Genomic DNA, 27138 nt, shown 5'->3' on the forward strand with positions numbered 1-27138 from the left:
CCGAAATGCTTTGCACTTGAGCCCAAGATGGCAGCTGTAGTAAGCTGTCGCTTTCTCCGTATAGGTTGCTGCTGGTCCCGGCTGCCGTTGACCGGTAGACGGGCCAATGCACGAAAAAAAGTTACTAGAAACAGGTAAGGGGCATGGGTCTGTAAGGTACAGTGGGTCCCAGCATCGGTTCGAACCTGTGGCGGAAAAGGGAAGAATCGATGATCCTCCGCTGGAGGGGGGGGGGTTTGTAAAAGCGTTGTGGTGCGCATGGGCGCCGGGAATGGCACGTGGGTCCGGGAGGACGACCTGGAGGCCTGCAGCGTTGGGGTCACGCTTTGGAAATCCCTTAGCTAGGATTTGAACCCCGGTACCCTGACTTCAGAGCCAGTGCGCTTTGCACTGCACGTCTCATCCTTCAGCGAGATAGCAGCTCTTTCAGGGCAGCTACTGTTGCATTTTTCGTTTCAATTAAGTAAATACGTATTTAAGCACCTACTCAGTGCTAGGCGCTGGGCTAAGCTCTGGGATGAAAAAAGAGACGAAAGACAGCCCCTGCCCTCAGTGTAATTATTCTTCTAATGCTTTTCAACCTGCTGGCCTTTCTTCCCACCCAGGACCGAGCCCAGCACAGAGTAGGGGCCTAAGGATTATTAATTAAGCACCGAATTAAATTGTGAGCTCTTAGCAATTTTGTGGACTGGAAAGGGAAAAGATGATGGGGGTGGGGTGCGGGGTTAGGTGACTTGCCCAGCTAGTGTTAGGTGTAAAAGATGATTTCTGCCAAGGTCATTCCGCCTTCACCACACTCTGGACAGGGCAATAGGAGGAGAAAAGCTGAATTGTGAGGTTGCCTTCTCTGGTCTGTCTCATGTTTGTGTGTCCTTGTTCGTTTGCATGTGGTCTGCACCATTAGACTGTGAGCTCCTCCAGGGCAGATACTTAGGACATCATCTGTGGAAGCTTAATAAATGCTTGTTGACTTGCTTTGAACTGTAAGTAAAAGTGACAAGCTGATCCCCTCGAGGTCCTTTCTAACACTAAACTTATTACTGCGGTTTTAACATAAGGATGGTCAGAGATTTCTCCTTTTTAACTTTTCCTGGTGATACAATGAAGAAGAGCCCCAAGAACAAATTGTAGAGTGATTAAATCCAGGCAGCTGGGTGGTACAGTAGATAGAGCCCCTGGCCCAGAGTCAGGGTGACTCTTCTTCCCACCTTCAAATCTGATTTCAAATACCTTTTAGCTGTGTGACCCTGGGCAAGTCACTCAGCTTTGTCTTAGTTTACTCATCTGTAAAATGAGCTGGAGGAGGAAATGTCAAACCTCTCCAGGTATCTCTGCCAAGAAAACCCCTAGTGGGCTCGTGAAGAGTCAGACACGACTGAAAAGAATGAATGAAATCAGAATAATACTGTTTATCGTGGCTGTCCTACCAGGCTGTTGTAAGGAAAGTGCTTTGTAAACTGTAAAGTACTCCATGAATATGAGCTGTTGTGCTTATACTTGGAGCCACAATGCTCAAAGAAATAAATTTCTAATGTTGGAATTACAGTAGAAGAGAAAGTTCCTGACTTCCATTGTAATCATAGACATAAGCAACCACCTGGACTCAACAATTTGCTGAGTTGTAAAGATGCCATTTAGGTAAAGGATTAGACATGAGAATAATATGTATGCTTTGATATTTTTAAATGAATAAATTATGTTAACAATAGATTTCTGGGAACATCCCCAGTTACATTTCCCTAGGGTGTCCCTTACGGTATAGAGACAATTTTTGGTGGAAGGTTTCCTACAGTGAACATTTTACAAAGTCACAAAGGGAGATTTTGTGGCTGTAGGAAGTCTGTACCTCAGTCAGAATGTAACTTCCATAAAATCTAATAGGTGAAATGCAGTGAGTGATCTTGAGTGACTTAGTACAGGTGTTGGGATCAGATATTACAGTGTAAGTAGATTTTGAAACCTACCATCTTCATTGGAATAACAGTTATGGCATAAAGGCATCATAGTACAATGGAAAGAACTTGGGCTTTAGAAGATCTGCCTTCAGACAATGCCTCTTTGTGTGACGTGGGTGTCAGTTACTTAGCCTCTCTAGGCTTCAGTTTCCTAATCTGTAAAATGAGGGCATTTAGATTAGATGTGTACACATATAGATGGTGACACAGATAGAATGCTGGACTTGGAGTCATTGAGACTAAAGGTCAAATCTTGTTTCACACACAGTATGGTTGACAACTTCTCCCTTAACTTTCCCAGGCTTGGTTTTCTCATCTATAAAGTGGGGATAATAACAATATTGTACCTACTTCATAGTGTTTTTTGTGAGGATCAAATGAGATAATATATGTAAAAAATGCTTTACAAACCTTAAAAGTGCCATATAAATTTTAGCTATTATTAAGTGGCCTCTGAGTTATCATCTAGCTTTAAGTCTGAACTACATAAATAGTATTTTTGTCAACTTATTCACGTCCCAGAAGTAAATTTGGCATTTTTGCCCACTGATTAAATCTCTAGTGTCATAAACATTAATAAGACATTCTTTGGTTTTATTTTTGGTTTGTCTAATGAGATCACCCTTCCAAATTTTGAATAGCAAGATTTTATGTTAACCATTTTTTTAATCACACGTAACTCAAAACGTAGGTTCTTTGAACGTGGCACAAAATAAACTGAAGTCAGTGTGGTGCATACCAAACTGTTTTAATAGAAGGAGCTCCTCCTTTCTAGGCAGCAGAGGGTTGGATTAGAGACTTTACCAAGATGTGTTTCAGTACTAACATTCTAGGAGCCAAACGGTTCCATCATGCATGTTGGTGTAGATAACTTCAGAGTGGAATGTTTGCCTTACTTGACCTCAGCACTTTGGTGGTGAACATGTCAGCCTTCTGTGTTTTATACAGACCTTATTCTGGAAGCGCATCCCTCCCAGGAGCAGCAGGAGCTGATCTTCCAGGTATGATACCTTCAGTGTGCCAACGGCATCATTTTGGAATTATACTTGGCTATTTTATTGAGAAAAGTTAAATCACTGGTTTTCATTCTGTTCTTCAAGGTTCTGAAGAAGTGGTCATTCCAAAGAGAAAAACTTGGTAAGTGGTGCTGCCATGTGAAGATAGTGATTGTACTGACTTGGAAGAAATGGCAAGGTGATCTGTGGAATCCAATGTAAGATCAGCATTTGTGTGATATTTGTTGCTCTGAAGTGGTGATACCCATTTAAGAGTCCATGACAAAGAATCAAAAGGATTAGCTTCAGGTGCTGATCCCACCATTTGTTGACCCAGTGTTTCTCTGAATATAAAGTAACTAGGCTACATTTAGCAGTCTTGGGCACAGGAGAATGGCCATATAGCAAACCTAGTTTAAAATATCCCAAGAGGCCAGTTTATTTCTACGGATGTCCTAATGATTCAGATTCCTTCTGGTCTTTCCAGGACCAACCTGGAACCAAGCCAGACCTGAGAATATTCATTTGACTGTCACCTGCTTTGGGATCCCCAACTTCAAAGCATGGGTTGAGGCATAAGCATCTTTCACGCTGTCCTCTTAACTTTAAAAGAGGGCCAAGTTAAGCCCAAGTAGAGTGGCCATTGTTGTGCTTGGTCCTCCCAGGTAGCATCTGAGCCCAAGGTTTCATGAAATAGAGCTCAAACCGATCCTTGATGGGGAGGTGGATGTGGATTAGACATAATGGAAAGAGCAGTGGATCTTAGAGCACAGCGACTTAGGTTTGAATTCCAGCTCTGCTGATTAGTAGCTTTGTAACCTTAAGCCAATCACTTATACTTTTCTGGGCCTTAGTTTACCATTTGGTAGATGAAATCCATACTGCTTGAGCTGCCTACCTTACAAAGTTATTGTGAGGTAAGCATTTTGTAAATCTTAAAATGTGTGATTATTATTTTTGTTGTTATAAGAATCACAGGACCTTTCCATCTCACTTGAAGCTTAAACCTGTGTGTTACCTCCCTGTTAGAATGTCTTAAATTTCCTTTTGTGTCCCCAGCCTTAGCAAAGTGCTTTTCATACAGTAAGCACATAATAAATGCTTTTTTTCATTCATTCTTAAAGTCCTTGAGTGTCATGAGCAAAGCCAAGGAAGTAGGAATTAGGGTGGGGGGGATGGGGTGTGAACTACTGAAACTGAGCTGGCCAGAAAATGTCACTGTTAGAAAAATAAAGAAGTGAGGTTAAATAGTAACGTAGGTCGTGTCGATGTCAAAGTAAGGGTTTGTGGCTTAAAATCTTAGCATTTTTGACCTATAAAATACCAGAGAAATAATTTAGTCCAGTCCTTTGTTTTACAGATTCATAAGTCAAACCCAAAGAGGCTACAACTTCCTCAAAGTCACAAGACCATTAAGTGATAGTGGTAGGTTTGCTCTAATCAGTAGGAATTGTAGGGTTCCATGCAGTCATAACAAAATGAAAGCTGACCTCAGAGATGATTAATTTAGTAATGGAATGGGATCAAGGAGGTTGGGGGCAAAGAGACTAATTGAGCTAGGGTTCCAATAATCCAGACTAATTTAGGAACCAGTAATGGATTTTAGCTTCACCATTTGTTCTATCATTGGCTGCAAGTATATCCTTGTAGTAACCTGAAAAGATGGTTAATTTGCTGTGATACTTGTACTAAGATGATACTTTTCTATTCCCAAACTGAAACAACACAGAAAAGCCCTTTTTCTTGAGAAAAAGATGATGAGATGTAATGAAAAGTTAGTAAATTGTGAGCTGATTTAAAGAAATTTAGTTTACCTATAATTATTTACATTTCTTAAAGCTTTCTCTTAGCCTGGTGTCATATTGGTAAACAGTTGCTTTATATTTACAGTTTGAAAGGGGATATAGAAAGAAATTAGAATCATATTTCTTATCAAAGGCAAGGGCAGTTAGTTTTTCCAGAAGGCAGCAGTTCAGCACATGTTATTTAGCAGCTGATGCCATTAGTGCTAAGGAGATAGGTAGGGACCAGTAGGTCAGAGGGTTCGCCTACCAACCAGGAGGTGTGAACGGCAGCCTTGAGAACCATGCCATTTTGTGTAGATTTTGTGTTCATTCAACAAGCATTTATTAAATGCCTACTAGGTACTTACAGTAAGTCGATGATCCAGGGTTAGGCAATCTCTTAAGACTAGAAATTGCAGAGAAGGTGCTGAACTGCATTAGTGAAGGGAGCTTCTTCCCCTGGGACTTGTGTCCACCAACGAAATCCCAGGTCTGATCCCTTTCCCTTTGTGTACAAGATTGCCAAATCTATTTTGGCAAAGAGGTGATGGACCAGAGGTGCAGAATGACATGGGTGATATCCGTCACAGCTGGTATACACGTTTATTTGGCTTCACTTAAACTTATTGTTACCGGGAGGACTTTGGAGGGGAAGTGAGAGATCACTGTGATAGAGAAACACAAAGAAAATGTAGGTGGGCACACAGGCAGTTTTAGAAGGTAAGGGATATAGTGTGGTACTGCTGGGTTTAATACATACTTGGAAAAAAACAAGCTGTACATAATAGATTCACAGTTTCATATGTAATTCTTTTTTTTTTCCTGGTCTTTGAATATGGATATATTCACATGTGATATTGATCAAGAGTGTTTTGAAAGAGGAAAGAAAATTTGGAGGGAGGTCGTGGCTGGAAATTGCCTAGTATGAGTCACTCACTTTCCTCTGCGCTAAGGTGCTTGCCAGCTCAGAAGGGGGAGGAGGTAATCATTGCCACTCTGTGTGTGTGTCTCACAATGTATTCATTATTGTGAGTAATGTAAAGCAGGTAGAATTCTCATCCCCATTTTACAGATGAAGTAACTGAGGCCCACAGTGGGTATGTGATCTGACCAGAGTTGCAGAGCCAAGAAAGTGTCTGAGGCAGGACCCAAACTTGGCTCTTCCTTATTCTGGGCGTTGTCCTCTGCCGCCTCGTTTCCCCGTAGGAATTGTTTTGGGGCTGCCCGTGATTCCTCTTGCTACACTCTCTGCCCTTTGTTCTCATGTGTTATTGCAAAAGGAGATGTGGCTGTAGTTCAGAGAGTGAGTTCATACTGTGACCACTTCTGCCAGACAGATGGGAGCAGACCTAAGGCCAGACTGCCTTAGATCACTTGGTGAATGGACCAAACTGATTTTTGTGTTACATCTTTCCATGTTTTAATTCTCATTTTTAGGGATAACGTAGCAGTCCTTCAAGCTTTGGCATCCACCACCCAGAGGGTAAGTAGTATTTGTTGGATGCCTCATCTAAACTGTCTAGTAATGCCTTTAGTAATAATGAGACTTCCATTTCATGAGCTTATATCCACACAGTTTTTCTATTTCAGAATTCTCACATCTAATGGAAAGATAATCAACCCTTTTTCTAAAGCACTTTCCCCCCAGTAATTGAAGTATCATTATCCACATTTCAGTAATGAGCAGCACTGGAGCGTGGAGAAGTTAAGGTCTTTGTGCATGGTAGAAAAGCTAGTAAGGACCAGAACTTTGAGTCTAACCCAGGTCTTTGACGAGCTCTTGGCCTGGACTCTGAAGGGGAGAGCCACCTTTCCCATAGAGGAGCATCACAGCCACTTAACAGACTGATTTGTACTGTTTGTTATACAGCAGAACTGCTGAAGCTTAATGCACACTTCTTTTGGACTGGATTAATCATTTATGTCCTCACATTAAAAATTCATAAACTATACAGAGGTGCTTTTGAATCTCCTCCCAGAAAAAAATACCTTATGTTCCAGACTAGCCATTCCTCTGTGGGAAGGCCCAATATCTCCCAACGTAATGGAGTTTAGCCTTCCCTTGTGTCTCACGTAGCACCAAGAGCCACGCTACGCCAGGAAAGCCAAATCTTTTTTGAAGTCCTGAGAAAGTTTATGCCGCAGACCTTGGAAGGGAAGGGTTAGGAATCTGGTTTCCCAGAGAGCCCCAATACTTGTCCTGTATTGAAGTTTCTTGTCCTCTCCAGCGAAGGCAAACATTTAGAGATTATATGCCAACTCTTCTTAACTGCTTCTGTACAGTGCCCCAAAATGTGTCCTGGCCTTGAGTTGTTCTTAATGCTTGGCTTAATGGCCACACTCACTGACTTTGCTCCTCATTGGGAATTTCCACTTTGAGTCTCAAGTCTTCCCCTTTAAGGTAGAGTAATAAAAATTTCAGAATCTCCTTTGGAGTAAATCTTGATGATGAATGATGAAACTAAAGAGGCTTAATCTGTCTTCTCCCTAGGATCCCACAGCTGCCCATTACATATTCCAAGATGATCCTTTTCTCACCCCAGTCACGTCTGCAGAAGCTGTGAGTGTTTTCACATAACCTTGTTGTATCCCAATCCTTGGGGTGGTGAGCAGGCTGTGGTGCATAAAATAAGACGTGTCACTCAGCCTTATCCACAAGTACAGGTGCTGACTGGTAACATTCCAGAATGTGATTGCGATTGCATTGGGGACAGTTGGCACTGAAATGGAAAGGTGGAGAAGGTCTTGGGGCAAGGGCCGCAGTGAGAAGGCTTCTTCATGGTCAGGTCAGATGCCTGAGCACGTTTGGAGTCAGTGAGAAAGGGGGAAGAGACTAAGTGGTGAATTTATGTTCCTTTGTATAATCAAGGTGGTCCTGTATTTTTTTCTGTATCCTCTATTAATAATAAGGAATGGTGGAAAAAAGATTCTGAAAAATGCGATTAATTTTTCTTCCTTACTCTTTGAATCTAAATAAAAATGAATACCGGCTAATGTCTAAATCTGCCTCCTTTTTTTATACAGCGTCTGTTTTTATTGGCAAAGGATTCTGGAAAGAATGCAGCAAAATATGTTATTAATACATATCCCAAATTTTTTGAGAAGGATATAGCTGGACCGCATATACCGGTAAGTGGAGGTTGGTCATTTCCCATTCTAGATAAGTTTATTTTGAGATGATCACCATTTGCCTAGCTATTGAGGAGAAATCTTCTAAAACCATTGTACTGAGTTGGATAGCAGAGGGTGCAGAAGAGAGATTCCTCCACCTTTAAATACTTTATTGTCTTCTTTTTCAATAAGAAAAAAGAGGTGGTATGATTACAAGGTGACAGAGGTAGTCAGTAACTAGCACATAACTTTGCAGGTTACTTTCAGGCACTTTTCAAGGAACACGTGGGCCCGAGTTCCTTTTCCAAGATGCTTGTCTGGTGGAGGAGAGAGGGAAACCTTGACAGTTCTTGGAGAGTTGAACCCCTGCAGCCTGACCGGGCAGTTCTCCCCCCTAATGTCTGGCCTGTTTTTAGTGCCTGATGCCTGAGTACTTGGACCCCCAGCTTGAGGAAGTGAGTGAGGCTGCCCTCCAGGAGCGCATCCGGCTTCACAGAGTCCAAGCCTCTGTGGACATGTTTGACCAGCTCCTTCAAGCAGGTAACAGCATTTTAAATTACCTCAGCTCTTAGGAAAGAGGCCCCAAGCTCCGCTACCTGACCCTTTTCTCACCTGCTAGGTTAGTGTGCTGCTTCTCAAATTTCTCCTATGATACTCTGAATTGTGAGCTTTTCCAGGGTACAGATTGGCTTTTGCCTTTCTCTGAATCCCCAGTGCTTAGCGTAAGCACCTTAGCATAACAGGAGGTGCTTAATACATGTTTAGTGGCTGACTGAAAGGTACCAGGACTACTCTGACAAAGAGGAGACCCGGCCCCATGTGTCAGTACATTGTGTTGTTACCCTGGGGCGTTTCAGAGCAGTGTTTCTGTGACCAGCTCTCCGGCAGTTTGCTTCATTGTGCCAGTGGTGATTTGCATCCAGACTGTCCTGTATCCTGCAGCAGGCCTGGATGGTTACTTGTATAGTTTGGGAAGGGTGACTTAAAGGCTTTCTAAAAATGGCAGTAGAAATGGCCAAACAGAAAATAACATCCGACTCTCCTGTGGCAGATTGAGCTAAATTAAAATGTAATTGGGCAATAGCATGCCCCCACAGAGATCCTTATGTATTGTTCTGTGGCCCGTTTCTATTGGTATTGGACACCATTGGACTAGATGACCAAGACTTGTTGGTTCCGTCTGTCACGTGCCTTCCCTTCTCTGCACCACTCAGCTGCTGCCCTACTTCAGGCCTTCTCACCTTCCCCCAGTGTTCTTATCAAACTCTAGCCTTCACCCTGTTCTCCTTTTCACCACTGCCTCTGCCTTCAAAATTCCTTCAGAACCTACTTCACCAGAAAGTCTTTCCCATTCCCCAAATCCTAGTGCCCTCCATCCTCGCATTTATTTTGCATATACTTAGAAAAAGTACTTTTTGACTCTGCCATTAGACTCTAAACTCCTGGAGAGTAGTGATTGTTTGATTCTCTGTATTTACATACTCAAGGCCTGGTGCGTAGTAGGCTGTTAATAAAGGCATGGTGGTTGTTGGATTGATTGATTTCCTTTGAACTCATATCCCTAGACTGGGATCTCTGGGCTGAAGGCTAGCGATGATTTTTAGTCACTTTCTTAGCATAGCTCCAAATTGCTTTCCAGAGTGGTCGGACCAGGTGAGAGCTCCTCCGGTCTATTAGCGAGGCTGTCTTTCTGCAGTCCCCTCCAGTGTTGTCTTTGGGCATCTTTTGTCAGTTTTGCCAACAGGTTGAGTTTTGGGTGAATTCTTAGTTGTTTCATTAGTAGATTGGAGCCATTTTTCATATGGCTACCATTTTCATAATCCTTCTTTTGAGAGCTGTTTATTTGTGTCCTTTGACTGTTATATGCTGAGGATTAGCTCTTGGTCTTATGTAATAACTCCATCTGTGTCTTGGGTGCCTTTACCAGAGATATGATTTCTTCTCTTATCCTGGGTGCCTTGAGATTTTGACCTTGCCTTTCAGTTAATGTAATCCAAATAGTCTATTTGATCTTCCACAGTTTCCCTCCCCCTTGTTCATTTAAGAATTGCTCCCCTAGCCCTAGCTGTGTTGCTAGTTTTAGCCAATGATAATTGCTATGCTTTTTGCACATCACTTTACAGAGGTGACCTCCTTTGATCCTCACAGCAGCAGCTGCTGTGTTGTAATGTGATATGAGCTCTGGAAGGACGATTCTCTGGCTCATCGCAGGGACTGCTTGGCATTGTGTCTTTCTCTCTTGAGCTAGCACCATGCTTTGCACATAAGTGCTTGATAATTATTGAATTAGAGTCAGAGAGACCTATGCTCAGGTCCTTGCTCTGGGAGAGATCATTTTGTGACCGAAATAATTCTGTGATTTTGTCTAGGCCTCCTGTAGAATGGGGTGGGCATAGCAACTTGCTAGGACTATTGCAAGGAAAATGCTTTACAAACGTTAAAGGGCAGTTATAAAATGTCGGCATTCGTAAGCGTAGTTGGCAGCAGGATGCTTGAGTCCTTTCTCGTTTTATGGCCTTTTTTGTTTGCTTATAGGGAGTTCTGTGTCTTTGGAAACAACAAACAGCCTCTTAGATCTGTTGTGTTACTATGGTGACCAAGAGCCCCCACGAGAAGAGCAACCTCATCAAATTGAAGAATCAGAAGAATTGGTAAAGATCAACACATTGGGGCTTGGGGTAGCTTGGGGGCTGCCATTATTTGCAGTGGGGAAAGCTCAGAAGTGTTCCCAGTAAACACGGAAGTAAAGCAAGGATACCACTTCTCCGCAGCAGCCGTGAACTAAGAGGAAAAAAGTTAAAAACAGAGCAGACAGAATGAGCCCTTTTCACTGATGAGCTGGCAGCTTACTCAGAAAACCGCAGAATTACTAAAGGAACTAATTGAGACAACTTCCACCTTTGGTAAAGTAAGATAATCTAGAAATCCACAAAAACCAGTAGCATTTCTAAGTGTCAGTAATCTGTAAGAAAGTAGAAAAAGAAATCTTGCAATAACTACAAAATGCTGCAGAAGTTTCTGAGAGTCTGCTAAATTACACTTAAAAATTGTTCAAGTACAGTTGTGAGTTCCTTCTTTAGAATTGGTTTTGGAATTTTTAAAAGTTTTTAAGTAGCTGTAACTCCCTGCTCTGCTTGGGCTTGGACCTCAGCACAAGGGGATCAGACTCTCATAGTGGCCTTAGGCTTGACTCGCTGACCTAGCGAAAGCTTCATTGGGCATCTCAGAGTTGTGTGAAGTAGGGGTCTTGTGACTTTGTGAGTTCTCATTCCGTCTCTGGGATAACTTTGTCACGTATCCTTAGATCACTTTTCCTTTCTGTGCTTCAGTCTCTTTAGACAGGGTGTCCCAGAAATTTTTGTGCCATTTTAAACATTTAAGGCTTTAGTCTATAGGGACACTTTTGGGACACCTTGTCTTTGTAACCAGAAAAGGGCGCCATTTCCCCCTGCCTTCTGTCACTGCTTTGAGCATTTGAGGGTTTGTTTTTTTTGTTTTGTTTTGTTTTGTTTTGTTTTGCTGTCCCAGCATTAATTATAGGCTTTATACTCTTGAACAGGTTGGCTTTTGACCAGCTTGTGCTGGTCAGTGAAATAGGAGGCTTCCCTGTCTGCAGGTTTGCTGTCACTGCTGGTGCCCTTGTGACGGAGCAGTGAGGAAGTACTCTTTAATCCCCCCCCCAAAAAAAAAACACAAATAAAAAAGCCCTGAACCAAACAAGAACCCTGTCTCATCCTGGGGAGATTCCTTTTGTCTTCGCTAAAGATGTAAATAACCTGATTCAGACGCTTAGATGCAAGTTTAGTTTAATCTGATTACTTTGTTCCTGACACTTGACTGAAAAGGGGACCTGAGCTAAATGAGAAGCTCAAATAGGTGGTAAAGCAGAGGTGGCTTTGAATTTGGGACCTTTGGAGGACGGGGACTTAGGGACGGCCAGCCGGTGAAGGAAGGGTGTTGCAATGAAGAGCTTTGGGTAGTTGGGCCTCTGGGACATGGGTGCCAGGTTGGCGCTAAAGGCAGGCTTGAGGCACAGAATGGAGACCGCTCCTCAGTTTTGCCTGGGCTGCACTCTGCCCGTCTCCTGTCCTGGTAGTGTCTGGGGAGTGATGTTAAGAGACCGTGCCCAGACTCAGGCAGCCCTGTAGCAGCCAGCATAAGTGGCCCTCTTTTCTGGCGTGTTTGGTTTAGCTCAGAAGCTAGGCAGGGAATGTAAGATTTTGTTTCTCTAAGTAACAACTTAAGCGATCAGCAGACAGACTGTACAGGGAGACAGCGTGGGGTACAAAGAGCTGAGTTGGAGCCTAGCTGTTTTGGCTTGCTCTGTCTGTGTGAGTCAGCTCCCTCAGTTCTTTTCATTTGCCAAGCCGAGCTGTTCTCAGCTCAGACTTCCCCTCACCTGCCATCTCAGATGCAGGCTTTCTCTTTCGCCTTCTCCCTCCTGTCTCCCCTAGCCAGCCAGAGCTTCCCCCGAGCTCAGGCCAGTCCTTGCCCTGGGCAGCTCATTCGGCGATCCTGGGCGGCCAGGATCGCCGAAGCTCCAGCGTTTTCTGCCCTTTCCTCCTCCCTCCCAGGTCTAGCATCTTTCTCTCCTTGTGAGGTTGTTGGCTTGGTCATCTCTTGGTTGACTCCATGAGAGCTTACCCAGTGAGAGGCAGGGGAGCCTCCAGCATTAGCAGCCGGGGCCCTTTTACTTTGTTCATTGTTCAGGAAGAAAGACAACGCAGGGAGCGTCTGCTTGTAGAGGAGAGGGGACGAAGTCACTTTATGGCTACTTTTTCACTTTGTTTGGGGGTCTTCCCCACTTTTTAGCGGCATTCACATTGAGATCGCACTGTAGATGTAGAAATGTCTTCTCTCACAACTCGTAGCTAAGGAAATACACAGGTTTTACCCCCTGTTTACAGGTGAGGAAGTTGAGGCCAGCACTGGCTTTGTGACTGTGAGGCAAGTGGGCGTGCTCCCCTAACCCTGGGCCTGGGCTGCTTACTCTTAGTGTTGGCTGTCACCTGCACTTTTATTTCTGGGGGTGTCTGTTTCAGGAGGAAGCTGAAGAAAAGCCAGCCCAGAGGAGGTCCGGACAGAAAGTGGCCGCGTCACAGCCCAAGATTACCTGGAGGTGGGTGTGTCACCATGTGTGGAGCCACGGAAAGTGGTGAAAGGCCATGACCTTTTTAAGACTGAAAACTTAGGGGAGCTTTAAAAAGACAAGAAGCCACACACACACACACACACACACACACATACACATGTGTTGTCAGTCTCTGAGAGTGCTTTTAGGATGCCTTCAGGAGCCTTTTCAGGCTGTGATAAGGTGCTCATCTCCAAACAAAAGGCTGTGTTCGTGACTAAAGCTCAAGTTGTCTTTTTTTTTCCTTAATAAAAGTAACACACTTTAATTCCACTCATACTATTCTTTGTTATCTGTCTGTGATAGAACAGCACCTCAGCCTTTTCTAAAGCGCCTCCCTTCCTCTGGGAGAGTCTTAGGCCTTTGTTCTAAACAGTGCTGTGTGCGATGTGCCACATGATCTCAGCCTCAAACCAGAGCACATTGATATCTCCTGCACCAGCAGCTTCATTTGTGCCAGGCTTCCTCTGTTGGTCACACTGCTCCTCCCCCCAAACAGCTGCTGTGGGAAAGCAGAGAAAGCGTACCTGACATTATCCCCATTTGATGAGAAACCAGGGCCCAGGGAGGCCCACTGGAGGAGAGGGCTTGAGCATCAGCAGACCCAGGGCTGTCCTGGGTTTGTTTGGCTCTGCTGCTGTTTGCAGCCTCTTCACTTGTGATTTCTTCTTTAATGTAGAGAAAACAACAATGCAGAGAGAATTTTCAACCTAATGCCAGAGAAAAACGCGCATTCCTATTGCACAATGATCCGAGGAATGGCCAAGGTAGGCCCAGGGCCGCCACCTGTTCTCTGCTCCCTCTGCTCCTTCAGCTCACTGTCTCCTGCTGACTGGGATTCCTTTTTCTCCTGCCCCTCTCTAGTATCATGCCGGCGAGAAGGCCTTCAGCATGTACACAGACTTACTGAACAGCCGGCTCCAGGGTGAGTGCTTCTTAGCAGAGCGTATAGGGGACGTGGACCCTCTGATAAAAAAAAATGTCAGGCACTGGATGAAGGCGTGAGGTCTGATTTCAGGCCTGAGGTGGGGTGGAGGAGCTCAGGAAGAGCTCAGACTGGATTACCTTAGCAAGATAACCCTTTCCTTCCTCCACCATTATCCCTTCACCCTTTCATCTTCATCCCCAGATCTGGTTTTTCTGTCTTTTACAGCTGATGTTCATACCTTCAATGCACTGATTGAAGCTTCAGCCTCAGTGAGAGACAGATATGAAGATAAATGGAATCTCATATTGGTAAAGTTGTTTTATCTTCTAGCAGTGTGTGTGAAGTACTGTACGTGACCTGAAAATTCCATTTCAGTTTTTAAAATTGTAATAATGATGAATTCCATTGCAAGTGAGAACTAGATGATGGTGATGATAGAACAGGGATAATTCATGAACAAAGAAATAAGACTTGATTCAGAAAACCTGAGTTAGTTTCCTCTCACTGACATTGAATGATTGAACATGTACCATCCTGGACATTATAGAAATGGAAAAAATAACCTGCCCACGTTTCCCTTTCTTAGAAAGGCTGCTGTGGCCAGTTGCCGTGGCTGACCCTTCCTGTGTGTCGGGTAGTCCAGGGCAAAAGCAGGACTCTTGAGTATGGTCACCATGGCTTGCTAAATTCTGATCAGTAGGTGGAATGCTAACTTTGGGGGTACTCACTCGGGTGACTTTTAATGTAGGTGAAAAGCGAATGCTGCAAGAAATATAAACGAAGAAAGTAAACCATTCTTGGATGAATCAAAATCCAGTTTTAATAAAGAAGCCTAATTTGGCTCCATAGATCGTAGAGTCATCACCCAGAGCACTTTGGATGTGGTTGAACCTCAAACTGCACCCTCCCTCATTTGCAAATGTCTTGGTCTTGATTCCACTAGGATTTGTTGAGACAAATGGCTGAACAAAAGGTGAAACCAAATCTTCAAACATTTAATGCCATTCTTCGGGCCCTTAGGAAAATGGGTTCCTTTGGGAGAATTCCTGCCTTGCAGACACTGTGTGAAATGAAAGCCCTCAAGATAGGTGAGCGGGAGTCCTGCAGGTTGACCAGGAGAGCCCCGGGGTGGGACGTGGTGTTGGCTTGGGCAGTCATCTCTGGTTATGTAGTAGTCCCACGTATTCATTTGTGGTTTTGATTTACTGTTAACAAATGCTAAGTGAAGAAGCGTGGTGTGGTAGGTCAGAAGTGTGGAAGGCCTGCTTCTGGTGTCTCCATCCTTCAGCTCTCTGTGCCCATGGCAGGACTCTAGAGTTTTAGAGAAAGCCCTCACTAGTCTGCCTTGGTGCTGAGGGTTCCTCTTTAGGGGCTCTTTATACCAGTGAAATTGCAGGTCTAGTCTAGAAGAAACATGCCTAAGGTCTCCCAGGGCCCTTCTGCTGTTGTTCCCAGCCTTCAGAGTGTGTGTGTGTGTGTGTGTATTTTCAGGGTAGCTTGTGGCATTAGTGCTTCAAGAGCTAACGTGACCAGGTTCATACATCTCCTGGACCCACAGAAATCCTATGTTGTAACCAATGTGGGCTCCTTGGTACATGGGAATTGCTTAGAAATTCTCTCGTCTTGGTTGGGATCTGGACTTCAGAAAGGAAAAACACTGGACTTTCCCACATGGCCAGATCTCTGGCATTCGCCTGAGGCTATAATCTCATCAACTGGCCTTTCCTTGTGACTATGCCCAGTCTCCCAATTCCTTGTTACCCTTAATCTAGCCTAGCCCTCCATTGTCTTACATCTCTATGGCCCCCAGCCACTTCCCACCCTTAATCCTAGCTAGCCTTGGCCACCTGGCCCAGGTCCCTGGCATTCTATTACCTACCTCACAGTTCCCTCAGACTACTTGGCCACTTCTAGATCTCTCCCACCTTCTTTCTGTATATAAGGTCTCTCTTGTCTCCATTAAGATGCTCAGATTGTTAAAATCTAGCCAATAGCTCACCAATTTTCAGACTCCTTAAGAGTCTGCCCAGTATGACAGATGTTCTAATAAACCTTGGCTTTGGCTGGAAGTTACAGCAGCTTCTGCCTTAATCGACTTCTTTGGCCAGAATAAAGTCTGCTTTTCTCATTGCTCTTAGAGCTCCTTGGGCCTGGCATTGCCCTAGAGTAAGAGTCAGCCTGGTGTTGGTGTCCTCGAAGATGCCACAGCACAGCCCCTGATCCACCAGCTGTGCCCATGCAGTCATCCCAAATTGTGTCTGCTGTGTGGCACTACCCAGAAAGACTTGTGTTGTGCGCAGAGTAACTCGCTGTTCATTTTGACCCTGTGAATTGCTGTAGAGTTAAGGTCAAAGCATTCATATGGAATAGAACTCCTTCCCCAACTTTCCTTTTAGAATAGAAACTGTCTAAAGACTAGAAACCCGTAACTGTTCGTACCTGTTTTTTAACATGATTTACCTGTGTCCCAGCTTCGTGATGAGGTTAGCGCACACCCTTAGCTTTGTGAATAGAAAGCAATGAGTATTTTGGAAAGACTAAACTAGAAGCCAAAGAGGCTTCTTTCTTCCCTTACTCACTGTATGACTAGGTAAATCCTGTGACCTACCACGACAGTCTGTGAGAACAGTTTATGAAATATAAAGTGTCCTATAAATGTCAGCTATTACAACTTAATCCTTTATTCTTTGTTTTATCTCCTTTCTGGCAATTTTAAGAACCTTCACTTTCAACATATTGCTATATACTTGAGATGTTTTACAAATCTGGTACGTATACCCTTATGTTATGTCTGTCTGTAGAAATTTTTAAAATGCTGAGAATGCCAACAGTAATTAAACAGACTCAGTGAGCTTCTGAGGGTGTGGTTACTTCTCGAGCAGCGTGTGAGCACCAGGCTACTTGTCATTATCTGTATCTGTGTTTAAGTTGAGAATGAGTGGGGGTCAGAGGTACCTTTACTCGTGCCTCGACCTCCTTAGGATATCTGCCCATTGATGAGATCACTGAACCAAAAGAGGTAAATAATTTCTTGACTTTACTTGCATATGAATTACAATTTTAGACCTGCTATTAAAGTAACTTTTTTAAGGAGAGGTTTTTTACTTTGAGTTCCATAGAATAGTATCTTGTGGTTTATGCCCTCCTGCTCGTCCTGTTTCATGCTGCCCAGAGCAGCACTAGACTGTGTAGAGTTGAAAACTTCAGCATATACTCTTGAGAAGCAGTCACCTGTTCCCGAGCAACACTCGTGGCCCTTATAGTAACATCGAGGTAAAGCAGGAACACTGCCGTCATTGCTTTAATTTGATACAGTTCTGGAAATGCTTGTTATAGCAAGAGGACAAGGAAGAGAACTTGGGAGAATGAGCATGGGCAGAGAAGAAGCCAAATGACCCCTTTAGCAGAGGACATGACTTAGAGAACTCCAGCAAGTAATCATAAAAATTAATGGAACCAGTAACTTCAGTAAAGTAGAATCATATAACCCACCTCTTGTACCTTACTAACAAAAGCAAGTATGAAGGAGATACAAAAAGAAATGTCATTCATTATGACCGCAGACTATCTAAAATATCAGGGTACAGATACCAAGACGTACATGAATCATATGAATATAACTACAAAACAGTCTTTATAAAGACAGACCCAAACAATTGGAGAGAGATTAATTGCTCATTGTTGGGCCATGCCTATACGATAAAAATGACAAAATTACCCAAATTCCTTTATGGATTCGGTGCCTTACAGTTACAGTACCGTGTTAAATTTTAATTACACAAAAAACTCAAGCTGTATATTGAGGGAGGAAAAGGCAAAAACCACGTAACAGGAGACCAGCATTTGTATACAGTCTCCTTTTGTTTTCCTTTACATATTGAAATGCTTGTTTTTTTGTATTTATTAAGTTTGTAATTCTTTAAGATGAAAAAAGTAGAAGTACATCCCATTTTAATTGGTGCCACAAGGTTGGAGGGACCAGCCAAAGTTCTTAAAAGAAATTCTTATGCTTCACTTATTCTGCAGCCCCGAGTGTCAAAATCTCCTCTAGTTATTTCTGTGACATCCTCCGTGAGCTCCAGGGCAAGAAGCTGTGTGTGCAGGACCTGGATGACGGTGAGCCTGTGGGTGTGTCAAATGGCCTCCCTCTCTGTTTCCTTCCCCCCCCCCAAGCAGTGTTTGCAGGGAAGACACCACTAGAACATTTCAGCTGAGGAAATTCACTAAAAGTGGAATTACTTTGTTTTTAATATTTATTTTTTATTTTTAATAAAATTAATTTAATTAAAAATTTTTTCTTTTTAAATCTTGAGTTCCAGATTCCCTCCCTCCCTTCCCTGCCCACTAAGAAGGCAAACAATGTGATATCAATTATACATTTGAAATCATGCAAAACATTTCCATATTAATTATATTGCATGTGTATAGCCAGAAAACCCTGTTTCAGTTTGCACCAGTTCATCTGTTCTGTCTGGAGGGAGATAGCATGTTTGCTTCGTGAGTCCTTTGGGATTGTCTTGAATTGCGTCATTGATCAGAGCAGCCAGGTCTCTCGCAGTTGGTCGTCATTACAACACTGCACTTGTTGTGTACAAGGTTCTCCTGGTTCTGCTCACTTCACTTTGCATCAGGGCATATCAGTCTTCCCAGGTTTTTGTGAAATAATCCCACTCATCATTTCTTAGAGCGCAACACTATTCTGTCGCAATCCTGCCCCAGCTGTTCTCCAATTAAAGAGCATCTCCTCAATTTTCTAATTCTTTGCCACCACCAAAAAAAAAAAGTTGCTTTAAATATTTTTGTAACTAGAGGTCCTTTTCCCTTTCCTTTGATCTCTTTGGGATGCAGACCTAGTAGTGGTGTTTCTGGGTCAAAGGGGATGTATAGCTCTATGGCCCTTTGGGCATCTTTCCAAATTCTTCTCCAGAGTGGTTGGGCCAGTTCACAGATTCACCAGTAGTTCATTAATGTACCTATTTTCCCTCATCCCCTCCAGCGCTTGTCATTTCTGGTGGGTGTGAGCTGGTCCCTCTGCATTGCTTTAATTTGCCTTTCTCTATAATCAGTAGTAGTTTAGAGCGTTTCTTCGTGTCACTATAGATGGCTTTAGTTTCTTCTCGAAACTGCCTGTGCATATCCTGTGACCGTTTATCATTTGGGGAATAGCTCTTATTTTTATACGTTTGACTCAGTTCCCCATATACTTGAGAAATGAGGCTTTTATCAAAGAAACTAAAGTTTTTCAGTGGTTCTTCACTGTGTGTGGTGCCTTTTAGCGCAGTGGAGCTTCCGTGATTATCGCCATCATTTAGGTCTATCTTTGCTCTCGCTTTGTCTCAGATTGTGATTACTGGGGAGGAATTGGTAACAAACCAAATTCATGTGTCCTGTGGCTTGTGTTGCTTTTCACGCGATTCCCCGGCGTTTTTTGTTAGATAAAAATTTTAAAGGCTATTTCATCTGTGCTGACCAAGGGTTAAGACCAGCCATATGTTTCTTTTCAGTCCGGTTTTTTCCATCTGCTATGAAGGTGGTAAGTACATTTCTTGCTAGTTTCCTATTTCCGGAGAAGACACTGCTCTCCCTCACACTCACAACCTTTCCTACTCTTTGCTTCCCATTCCATTGCTAGTTTTTCTTCCATACTTGTCTGTTTCAAATTCTGAAGGTCAGATTCTGATCTGCTGTCCCCAGCTGGGCAGGCCTTGATTTGGGTGCAAGGCCCGCTGTGCCCCATCTAAAGAAGCTCAGCTCCAGACTGGCCCCAGCAGGGCCAGTGCCCTCCACAGCCCTCACCAGTAGAGGCTGTCCTGTGTTGTTTTTCAGAGGCCAAGTCTCCCCACCTCCCCCAGGCTGGAAATGCAGCGGCAGCATTCTGATGAGTGCAGCACCTCAGGCCAGGTGGCCCACCTGCCCTCCCTGGACAGCCTGAGTGCTCAGGGTGCTGGCCTCAGACCCCGCCCCGCGGGGGGGAGGGGGGGGACATTAGAGACACACACTGCCAGCTCTAAGCTCATCACCCCCACTCTGTTGGCAGTGCTTCATGCTGAAAGACCTTGACCTTGCCTACCAAGTTCACGGCATCTTAAGGACAGGCGACCATTGGAAGCTGCTTGGGGATTCCTTTCAGAATTCCTTCTATTAGTAAGTTGGGTGATGCAGACGTGAGCATTGGTTCTTTTGTGTTCCCTTTATTCTGTGTTTGCCTCTGCCGTTGTTGTTGTAAGTCCAACAGATGGGGTCAGGGCAGACACGCTGTCCTCCCTGCCAAGAAGACAGGGCGTGACGGGGGGCGGGGGTTCAAAGGCAAGATGAAGGAACAGGCAGTGAAAGAGAGGGGTGAAAAGTCTGGCTGAGAACATGGTCAGCCTACACTGAGAGTTCGTTACTCTGTTGTTTGGAAAGGTTTTGGCAAGGTGGGGCATGTCTAGAGGGCTGCCAATGATGTTTAGTGCTGGACTGACTGGGGTTGGGGAGGAGGGAGAGAGGCCAAACTTAGGGAAAGTGTGGAAGCAGCTGCCTTGGGAGTCGAGGCCTCCTTTCGTGCAGAGATCATGTGGACCCAGGCCTGTAGAAAGTGTTCCTGCACGGCGGAACAGCTTCCGGGGCTCCTCCCCTGGCTTGGTGGCGAGCCCAGCACGTGCCGCACATGACTGTCCTGGGCGGCCATGGTCACAGCTGGGCCCCAAGCTTACGTTCCGCTGAGTGGCCCCGAGCACCTGCAGAAGGGTGTCGTCCTCTTCCTACAGCCACAAGTTCTTCAGCCTGTTGTGCCTCATGGAGCAGGTGGACGTCACTTTGAAGTGGTACAGGGAGCTGATCCCTTCCGTGAGTGTCGCTTGTCTGTCACTTTTCTCTGTCTTATCCCGTTCACATCCCACACTCACAATCTGAAGGAGTCTTCCTCTTTCTCAGGTCTGCTTTCCTCACTCGCACCTCCTGTTGAGTCTTCTCCAGGCCCTGGATGTGGGGAGCCGGTTAGAAATGATCCCTGAGATCTGGAAAGGTACATAAGGCATGGGGCTTGTGCCCATGGCCTGTCCTGGGGTGTGCTCGGTTACTCTGTGTGTTCTCGGGCCCTTCAGGCCAGCTGAGTGCTCAGCTGCCTTGTTGATGAGGAACGGCTCAGGAGTCATTTGGGACATCCACACACGGACATAAAGAAGCCCTCCCCAGAGGGGCATGTGTTACTGCGGGCCCACGGTGAGGCCTGTGATCTGACAGCCGTCCACAGAGAGCTGAAATGTCACATCCTCCCTCAGAGGAGGAACTGGGTGGTTCTGTTTGGGCTCTGGGGCAGAACCAGAAGCCGGTGGTAGAAGTTGCAGAGGGGCTGGTTGGGAAGACTGAGAGCTGCCCCCAGCCAGAGTGTGCTCCCCATCAGAAGCTGGGGGTGCGGGGCCAGGTCTGTGGGCAGGATGTGGAGCTCTCCTGGCCTTGTTTCCTCCTTTAAAGTGAGAGGCCAGGGCTCTTCCAGTGTGAAAGTCTTCTTATGATGTTGCCTGACCACCAAGAGTTATTGAAGTAAGGTGACAGCTGTGTGGCACTGTGGGTAGAGCTCCAGGCCAGAAGTCAGAAAAACCTGAGTTCAGATGTGGCCTCAAATTAACCCTGGTCTAATTGTCTGCCTCAGTTTCCTTAGCTGCAAAAGAGGGATAAAAATAACACCTACTTCCCAGGGTGTTTTTAAGGATCAAGTTAGTTAACATGTTCCATGGTTAGCCCTGTGCCTAGCCGATAATAGGCACTAAATAAATGGTCGTTATTATTGTTATTGGGTGGCTAGGTGGCGCAGTAGAGCACCAGGCCTGGAGTCAGGAAGACTCAACTTTGTGAGCTGAAATCTGGCCTCAGACACTTAGCTGTGTGACCTTGGGCAAGTCACTTAACCTTAACCCTCTTTGCCTTGGTTTCTTCATCTGTGACATGAGCTGGAGAAGAAATAACAAAATGCTCTTGTATCTTTGCCAAGAAAACCCCCAGTGGGGTCATAGGTGGACACAATTGAAATGACTGAACGACATCGTTGTTACTAGTGTTGTTGCTGTCGTCACAAGTGTCTGGTAGTCATAGTGTAGGAGCCTGGTGGTGTAGCTGTTGCGTCCGATGGGAGGGCAGCCTGAGCCACTGCGGGGGGGGGGGCTTTGTGCAGAAACCTTCTGCAGTGGACACAGGTGCATCTTACCCTGTGTTCCTCAAGGAGCAGTGGAAATTTCAGGCATTTAGTTCTTTTTGGTTTCCTTCATCCCTTGTTTTTTGTTTCTGGAAACGTAGGGGTAGGTTATCAAACTGAACTTGGTGCTTTTGTGCCCTTTCCTGCCTGAAAAATAGGGGTGATGGGATTTGGTGGGTAACTAGTGAGTGGAGATGGTCGTGCAGGATAGCCGCCTTCGTTTCAACTCATGTCTCTTCTGTTCCAAGATTGCAGAGAATTCGGTCTTAGCCAGCGGAATGATCTGAGGGAGGAAATCCTGGAGCTGATGGCCAGAGAGAAGCATCCTCCAGAGGTAGGGTAACAGCAGCATCCTCCCTGCTTTAGCGTCCCGCGTCTTGGTGTAGGCCGCTGGCTTGGCTTCCGTCTTCTCTGTCTGGGACGTGAATGGCAGTGTTGAGCCCTCCCCTCCCCAACGTCGGGGTGATCTTAGGTGTCTGCGTGTGCTCCCCTGGGGAATAACAGACGAGAAAGAGGAAATGGCCTTCAGCATTCCTGGCTGCAGAAGCAGATGCTGACATTAAAGCCGGGGCTACCCAGTGTTCAGGTAGCACTTCATTTTGTTCCTCACTTTCTCCCTCTGTAAAGTGAGCATACTCCTTCCCAGAGTGGTTGTGGGTTGTCATGAGCAAAACAGCATGGCACGGTGGTTGTGCTGAGGACCGCTCGTTCTCAGCTCCAGGGAGCGTTTGCTGACTGCGCTGCTGATATTAAATCTACGTATGAAAATGAAGATGGAGGCAACGTCTTGCCAGAGTGGCCCGCCGGCCCCATGAATTGTATCGCTGTCCTCCTCTGAGGGGTGGCAGGATCCAGGAGGCCTGGTGAGTACGGCCCATCGGTCCGTTGTTGTGTTTGGGTGCTTCTGAGGGTCTGAGATGCGGGTGTAGTAGGGGGCAGTATTCTGTTTTTTAGAAAAATGATTCCCTCGGTATCCACACTTCTGCCAGAGAAAGGCATCTAAGGGCCGGCCTTTATGTGTCTGTGACGTGGTTTGGGTGTCCCATTTGACTGCCCCTCTGCAGCCAGGGCTCCCCCACTGTGTCACTGCATGTTAGGCACATTTAACGGATGGGAAGACCGAGGCTTGGAGCAGGGAGGGATCGGCTGCTTGGGTGGCGCCACGCAGGAGCACCGTGCCCTTTCTGCTGCCCTGTGGGGGCAGTGTTCTGTGTGTGTGTCCAGGGTCTGCTCACGAGCTGGACTTTGGCTCGAAGGGCCAGTTAAGGTTGTCCTCGGTGTCGCTGCTGTGCGTGCTCTTTGAGGTTGGCCGTTGGTGTGCTGGATCAGGCCGATGGCCTGGGCAGGATCTCCGTGAGGGCAGGCTGTGATGATTGGCGCAGGGGTACGGACCTCAGCTGAATCATGGGAGCTGAATGTAGGTGTGGCTCTGTCCTCCTGCATGTGGCAGGTGGATGGGAAGCACTTACATGAAACTGGTGCCTAAATCTGAGCCTTGTCCGCGGCCTGCGGTCCCCAGTGAGCTCCAGCCTCAGGGCCCCAGGGTGCGCACGAGCGCTGCTGAGGGGCGGGGTCCTGATGTGGAGCAGCTTGGTTTTGAGGTGTGTGTTGTCTGGCTGCAAGTGTGCTGCACGTTTGACACGGTTCTCTAGAGTGTGAGCTGCTTAGGAGGAAGGATTGTTTCCTTCTTTGTACTTGTATCCCTAGTGCCTGCCACACAGTAGAGGCTTCACAAATGTTGGGTGAGTGCAGTAAACAAGTTACTCTAACTCACAATGGACCTGTTGCACCTGCTGGGGCTGGCCCCCTTTGTCTTCCCCTCCCCCCTTCTCCGGACAGAGTCCCTGCATTTTTGACCTGTTTACCTGTCTCCCATCCCCATCTGTCAGGTTGAAATACCATTGCAGGCTCTTTAGGGACCGCCTCGGTGAAAGACCCTGGGCCGGGCCCTGAAGGAGCCATAATTTTCTCTCACACAGGCAAACGTTGGAGGATTTCAAGAAGCACAACAGAATTCCCAAGTGAGTTCCAGTGGCCTGGCCTAACCAGGCCTCCAGGGATTTTCTGTCGTCTTCAGTGGACAGGCATGGCGGGCGTGGGAGCAGCTCATGTGAGTTTTCTGTTTCAGAACCGAGCTGATGAATGAATTCATGAACAGTGCGAAGGAGACCCACAATCCTGCCCGGGCTGTGCAGTTGGTGAAGTTGGCCCACGCACTGAGCTTAGGCATTTGTGAGCCCCTCACCCAGACGGTGCTGGCTGAGTTTGATGTCTCCAAGGAGCAGAAGTAAGGGCTCCCTTCCCTCTTTTCTTTTCCCCCCAAGTCCCGTGCTACGTGGGAGCATTGCTGGGGAGAAGGTGGGTGGTCCCTGTCCTTGAGCTTCCACGAGCATAGCCAGAAATCAAGATAAAGACCTCTGGCTGGAGTGGGGGGAGCATCTGCTGACACGGGAGCTTTGTGACTTTGGGCTCACCCGTGAGGGCCCCAGGGCAAAGTTGTTAATAAAACAAAATAGCCAGATTACAGATGATCCCCAAGATCCACTCTGTCTGTGTCTCTGTGTCTCTGTCTCTGTCTCTGTCTCTGTCTCTCTCTCTCTCTCTCTCTCTCTCTCTCTCTCTCTCTCTCTCTCTCTCTCTCTCTCTCCTCCCTCTCCCTCTCCCTCTCCCTCTCTCCCCCCCCCGTCTCTCTCTCCACCCTCCCTCCCCCTCTCCTCCTCTCTCCCCACCCTTCCCCTCCTTCCCTCTCCCTCTCCTCCTCTCTCCCTCCATGATCTTTTATCAAGAAAGGCTTATTGAAGGGAGTGACAGACAGACTCCTGGCCTAGTATATACAGAGATGCCTTGCTTTTCATACAACAGTTTCCTCCAGTCTCTCTCATCCTCCCCCCTTGCACCATTTAATCAATAGTATTTCTAAGATACATTTTTAATTGAATAAAAAGTCAAATTTTAATATGCACTTGAGGCAGCCTGGTATGGACAGGAGGTTCCTGTCTTAGCACTGCTCCTGACGATGCTGCCAAAGTCCCCAGACCGCTGTGATTTGTCACCGCATTTGAGGACAGCTCACACAGGATTGGGGATGACAGGAACCCCCAGGGAGCTGTTGGTTTTGTTCCTTGCAGAGAAGCCCTGGAAGACTTATCGGGGACAGCTAGCGACAGCAGCAGCAGCAGCGACAGCAGCAGCGACAGCGAGTGAGGGTTGATGTCACTCCCTGAGCCCTTGAAGCTTTGCTGGATCCAGAGCTGAATCAGGCGGGCAAGGGGTGAAGCAGCGGCTGTGGGGGAATAAAGGCCGTGTGTCCATCTTCCGATGCGTGAAATGTCACTGCTGGAAGGAGCAGGGAGGGGCGGGAGGGAATTAGGAATGAAGCCTTTGTTTTACTGTTCATTAGTAAGGACGGGATGACCAGCGTTTCGGTGACTGGTTCCTTAGGCTTTCACACAAATATTTTCACTTTCCAAAAGACTTCGTGTGCACTGAGGCTGTCCTTCATTGCCAAAGTTAAGTGGAAAGATCAGTCAGCCATTATCACATCGTAACACTGTTTTGTAAATGATCTAAGTTCAGTGTGTGTCCGTCCCTTGACAGCGAGGAAAGTGTTTAGTGGAATCAGAGAGAAAATACACTAAAAAATGTCCCCAGGGCCTCCTACTAGAGAAAGGATTTCCTTAGACCGCCAGGACACAGGCCCCTGCTTGGGCACCCCTCCCTTAGGAGACACTGTCCTGCCCAAGAAATGCCCGCTTCCTCTTGTCTGGAGTGACAGAGTATATTTGAAAGAGAATGTTATGTAAGAACCGATTTTAAAAGAAGGGCAAATTCTTGAAACTGGACTAAATTGCAGCAGGGGCATTGGAGACATTCCCCTGATAATACATATGCACACCCCTCCCTTCTGCAGTCCAACGAACTGGTCACAGCCTGGACCACGTGCAGCTCTGCTGGTGCTTTCTTCACTTTGTGCTGCTCACGTCTTACCCTGTGACTCGGGAAAGGAGCAGGTGACAGTGCCACAGTTGCAGTGAGGGCCTGCTGCACACTGACCCTCCTCAGCTGCCACTCTGCTCAGCGTGATTCCCTGGAGCTGCTAGTTACTTTGCTCAAAAACCTTCAATGGCTGCGACAGGCTACAAGGAACCTTAGCAGAATCCTGTTTGCATTTGGAGTTTGTCAAGTCCTAAGGACTTGTGGGGGTAGGGGAGGAACAGGCACGTGCAGGATGACTGCATAGAGAATGAGACCTGGCCTCAGACTTGATATGTGGGGGGGGCCAGTTGGGGTGAAATGACTTGCCCAGGGTCACACAGTGAATGTCTGTGGCCAAATTTGAGTTTAGGTCCTCCTGACTTCAGGGCTGGCACTCTATCCACTGTCCCACCCTGCTGCCTCACATGTATTTGCTTTGTTAGAAAATTGTCAGTGGGGGAAAATGATAAGTGTTGGAGAAGATGTGGGAAAATTGGAACATTAATGTGGTGTTGGTGGAGTTATGAGCTAATCCAACCATTTTGGAGAGTGATTTGGAACTATACCCAATGGGCTATAAAAATGTACATACTCTTTGACCCAGCAATAGCATTTCTAGGGCTGTATTCCAGAGATAATAAAAATGGGAAAAAGACCCACATGTACAAAAATATTATAGCAGCTCTGGTGGGGAATGGGTGAATAAGCTGTGGTATATGAATGTGGTAGAATTCAATTGTTGCGTAAGAAATGATGAGCGGCCAGGCTTCAGAAAAACCTGGAAAGACTTGTAAGGATTGATGCTGAGTGAAGTGAGCAGAACCAGGAGAATGTTGTACACAGTAACAGCCACATTGTGTGATGACTAATATTGATAAACTTAACCCTTCCCAGCAATACAAGCATCTACGACATCTCCAAAAGTTTCAAGATGGAAAATGCTATCCACATCCAAAGAAAGAACCATGGAGTTTGAATGCAGATTGAAGCGTACTATTTACTTTTTTTCTTATGTTGTGTTTTGTTTCCTCTTTCTGGTGGTTCCTCCCTTTGGCTCTAATTCTTCTTTACAACATGACTAATGTG

At 45.9% G+C, this 27138-nt stretch overlaps 1 protein-coding gene and 1 non-coding gene across 2 annotated transcripts; both read left to right on the plus strand.

The window, feature by feature from the left end:
* On the plus strand, positions 1-25393 carry PTCD3 (pentatricopeptide repeat domain 3). The gene is given in 25 exon segments (XM_020969488.2): positions 1-134; positions 2904-2956; positions 3056-3092; positions 6172-6217; positions 7226-7294; positions 7759-7863; positions 8262-8385; positions 10381-10496; positions 12888-12964; positions 13656-13743; positions 13841-13901; positions 14130-14212; positions 14848-14992; positions 16622-16672; positions 17931-18020; positions 19409-19437; positions 19942-20048; positions 20654-20732; positions 20820-20910; positions 22326-22411; positions 22793-22907; positions 22910-22940; positions 24057-24098; positions 24206-24364; positions 25206-25393. Coding segments are annotated over 25 exon segments (2067 nt in total). The 5' UTR covers positions 1-27; the 3' UTR covers positions 25282-25393.
* On the plus strand, positions 23438-23574 carry LOC144456076 (small nucleolar RNA SNORD94). Its single transcript, XR_013484982.1, has one exon. It is a non-coding gene; the product is annotated as a small nucleolar RNA SNORD94 (small nucleolar RNA).
* Positions 25394-27138: the final 1745 nt, after the last annotated feature.

This window comes from Phascolarctos cinereus, unplaced genomic scaffold (genome assembly GCF_003287225.1).
Source record: "Phascolarctos cinereus isolate Bilbo 61053 unplaced genomic scaffold, phaCin_HiC Scaffold_2;HRSCAF=192, whole genome shotgun sequence".
NCBI lineage: Eukaryota > Metazoa > Chordata > Mammalia > Diprotodontia > Phascolarctidae > Phascolarctos > Phascolarctos cinereus.